Source organism: Fukomys damarensis, unplaced genomic scaffold (genome assembly GCF_012274545.1).
Source record: "Fukomys damarensis isolate Sample0158 unplaced genomic scaffold, DMR_v1.0_HiC HiC_scaffold_24, whole genome shotgun sequence".
NCBI lineage: Eukaryota > Metazoa > Chordata > Mammalia > Rodentia > Bathyergidae > Fukomys > Fukomys damarensis.
The window spans coordinates 12,843,215-12,846,644 of NW_022900936.1; the positions used below are offsets into that span (position 1 = coordinate 12,843,215).

The 3,430-nt window shown below is 41.7% G+C and overlaps 1 protein-coding gene across 1 annotated transcript; it reads left to right on the forward strand.

The window, feature by feature from the left end:
* Window positions 1-1,910: 1,910 nt before the first annotated feature.
* On the forward strand, window positions 1,911-2,546 carry LOC104851495 (keratin-associated protein 26-1). Its single transcript, XM_010608698.1, has one exon. It carries the CDS (start codon window positions 1,911-1,913, stop codon window positions 2,544-2,546), a length of 636 nt encoding a protein of 211 aa, XP_010607000.1.
* Window positions 2,547-3,430: the final 884 nt, after the last annotated feature.

Below are 3,430 nucleotides of genomic sequence, written 5' to 3' on the forward strand. Positions count from 1 at the left end.
AAATATTCCTGTTTATACAGTGTGTGCAGAGAGCCTGTAGTACCGTGCACTCTATACTAATGTGCTCATGATGCAGGTGTTGGGCTCTTCCCTGTGTTACAGAAGGGCAGACGTAAAGAGTGCCAACACATAAATTGGGTAAATGTTCCACTGGGTATGGCTGTACCTATTACCCAAGCTATGCAGCTGATGCATCCAGGATTGCACAAGAGGACTCTGGCAGCTGTGTGCAGAGCACCCAGCATGAGGCCCTGGGGTGGGTTGGGGGTGCTAGGGCTCCCCAGTCTCATCCAGTACAAGTCGTCAGAGAGGAATGGCTTCTGACCTAAAATACAGACATGATTTCAGCATGTCAGTGTAGGACCTTGGAGAACACATCATTTTACTTTCGTAATTCTACCCTTGGTGGTAAAATACGTATTGCCTCATAGAGAAACCAATCTTTTTCTTCAGATTTTTTGTTCTCTAGATGGGGAATCTTGATGAGTGTGGCTGTGTCCATTGAACATTAAAATAGAAGAAAGTGTTGTGATTTAAATTGAATTTTTAGCCGAAGGGAAATGGAATTTAGATTCAGCAGATAATTTAAATTCCCATTAAAATAGCCATTGGAGTCACTGGACATGTCAGTGTGGGAAAACAGTGGATCAGCTGAAATGAAGCAAAATCAAACACTGTTAAAGCAATTTTTATATAAGTACAAATTCCCAAAGGGCACTCAAAGTACTGGCAGTTAGAAGAACTGTATAGTGCTACTGCCTATGTAAAGCAGTCCAGAAATTTCCTTTGGAAACTGACATCAGAGTCAATGTAGGAAACAAAATACAGCATTATCTTAATCAGTGAATTCTATTTTGTTAATGAGTTCAAGAATAATAATTTTGGCCAGATGTAGTGGCACACACCTGCCTGTAATCTCAGTATTTTCTGAGGCTGCCCCAGGAGGACCCCAAGAATGTGTGAGCTGAGCCTGGGCCACTAAGAAACTTAGTGAGACTTTTTATCAAAATAAAAAGCAAAAAGAGCTACAGATCTTCAATACTGAGTACTGCACAAAGGAAAAAAAAGAAAAAGAAAAAAGGTTGCTTCTGTTATATTCATAAATCTGCAATAATCATGTAAAATGCCATGTTGTCCAATTTTAAATGGATATATTTATTTGTTTTGGTTCACATCAAAATCTATATTAACTATATTAACTAAGCTTAATTTTATTTTCTTAAATTTAAAAAAATTGTAGTCCAAAACCAAGGTTCAACTTCCTTCTGTTTAGGAGTAGATGAATAAAATAAGAGGAAATTTTCTGAATAAAGTTGTTTGATGCAAAGTACATTTTCACTGAAATTCTGTAATGAAATGAAATGCTGAAATTTTCTGCACTACAGGAGTTTAAACTCTGACACATAGGGCATAAGTATGTTCACTCTCTTTATATAACAGTTTCTCTTCCAAGAGTAATTTCTAAAAAGAGTAGAATATTTCTCCAAAGAGAGTTCGTTGACCACTTGTTCGAAGAGGTTTACTGCACCTTTTAAGGATAATTTTACAAGAGGAATTTTTAAAATGTTTGCACAAAGTTGGCTATGAGTAGAGCAGGTTCATGGCCCTCCAAAGTGTCTGTTTGGGTTAGCTAATTTAAGCAGGCATATTATTAAAATTCAGGCACATGGGTTTAGGGATGGGTATACTTAATCAATGGCAGGCTTTGCAGGAAGCATTTGGTTTTATGGGAAGTAAGGGACCTTTAATGAGGAGTTCTGATGCAGCCTCACATGAGGAGGAGGAAGAGACTGTACACAGAACTGCCTCTCTGTAGGGATATATAAAGGGACAAGCCCAGGGAGAGTCAGAACAAAGCTCAAGGTACTCACTTCTTTCCCTCAGCTGCAGCCTGCTCACCAAACCTTACTATGTCTTGCCGCAACTCCTGCCCTGGAAACTGCAGCTCAGGATCTCCCAGAAATTCCTGCCACGTTCCTCTCAACCCTGCTGTTGCCCTCTGCTCTGCCAGTGTAAGTGGTGGGGAGATCCTGTACTTACCCAGTAGCTGTCAAGACAGCACCTGGTTCACCGACTACTGCCAAGGGCCATGTGAGGAGTCAACCAGCTGCCAGCCAGACACGTGTGGGCCCAGCCATGGTGGGGCCGCCTGCTGCCCTTCCACTGGTCACAGGCCCTGCCACGGAGGCAATTTCCTTCCTGCTTCAACCTTCATCTCCAGCTCCAGCATCCCAGTGTCCTATAGACCTGTGAGCTATGTGTCCAGCAGCTGTCGTCCACCGAGTCCCATGATCACTACTTTCCAGCCTGCAGTCTGTGTGTCCAGTGGCTATCGCCCCATACCCTGTGTTTCCAGCCCTGGCCAACCTCTGAGCATCCTGCCTTATGGATGTCAGTCCTCCGGCTCTGTGGTCTATAGACCTCAAACGGTTCATGTGGTGACCAGTGGCCTCAGGCCAGTGCAGCCTCTCTCCTCGGGCTGCCGCCCTGTGACCCATGTGGTCAGCCCTTGCCACGCATCCTGCTCTGCACAGGGAAGCCGCTAGAGTCTTTGACCAGTGAATATTCATGCTGAAGATCCGGGAAGAAAAAAAATTCAAACTCCTTGGACTTTTGCTTCTCTCCTAGCAGCAACTATTTTTCTCTTGTTTTCTCTGTGCCTGATTTAAGGCAAGATGTCTTTGCACATCTAATCTTGCTTTTATCTTTGCTTGATATAAAAATTTGGTTTACAAAGCTATTCCATGTTGCTTGGCAATGGGAAGAATGTATTTGATTCATACTATAATAAATGAAATGAAATTAAAAATCTAGTTGTTTTTTTAATTATTACTTCCTTGTAACAGAGAAACAAACATCCTACACTGCTTGTAGAATTAATGCTTAGGACAGGTGATACTAAACCAAATGTCCTTATCTGACATGAAAGGATGTCTCCATGTTTCGTTCCTCAAGCTATTTAGAAGTTTAGAGACTTCTGATCAGACATACATGAGAAACCCCAAATCCCTTGGAGGAAGTTATGGCAAAAAGGCAAGATTAGCAGTGATCTGACTTTATCTATTTCCTTAGTGAACACACTCCCACAAGAATGCTCTAATTGTGAATTTACCCACAAGCTTCTGCTTACCCTCCTGATGGCTGTTATGATCTATTCACATAAGATAAACAGGCAAACATTTTATTATCATATGTTTGCCTTCATTGTTTTATACCTCCTGTCTGGCTATATTCCCTTCTGCTGAATACTGCACACCACACTTCAAAAACTCCAGTAATCTAATCTTATATGTAGATCCCCAAACATAGGCCCTCTATAACCACTCACCCAATCACTTTTGCATCCTTTTGCAAAAGTCGAGAAGACCTGGTTGCCTTTCTGCTCAGCCTGCTTGAAAACATATACTTTTAAAACACAGTCCAAGTTATG

Bases quoted from the DNA above. Each gene is read 5' to 3' on its own strand.
- LOC104851495 (XM_010608698.1), top strand. From the start codon at position 1,911: ATGTCTTGCCGCAACTCCTGCCCTGGAAACTGCAGCTCAGGATCTCCC.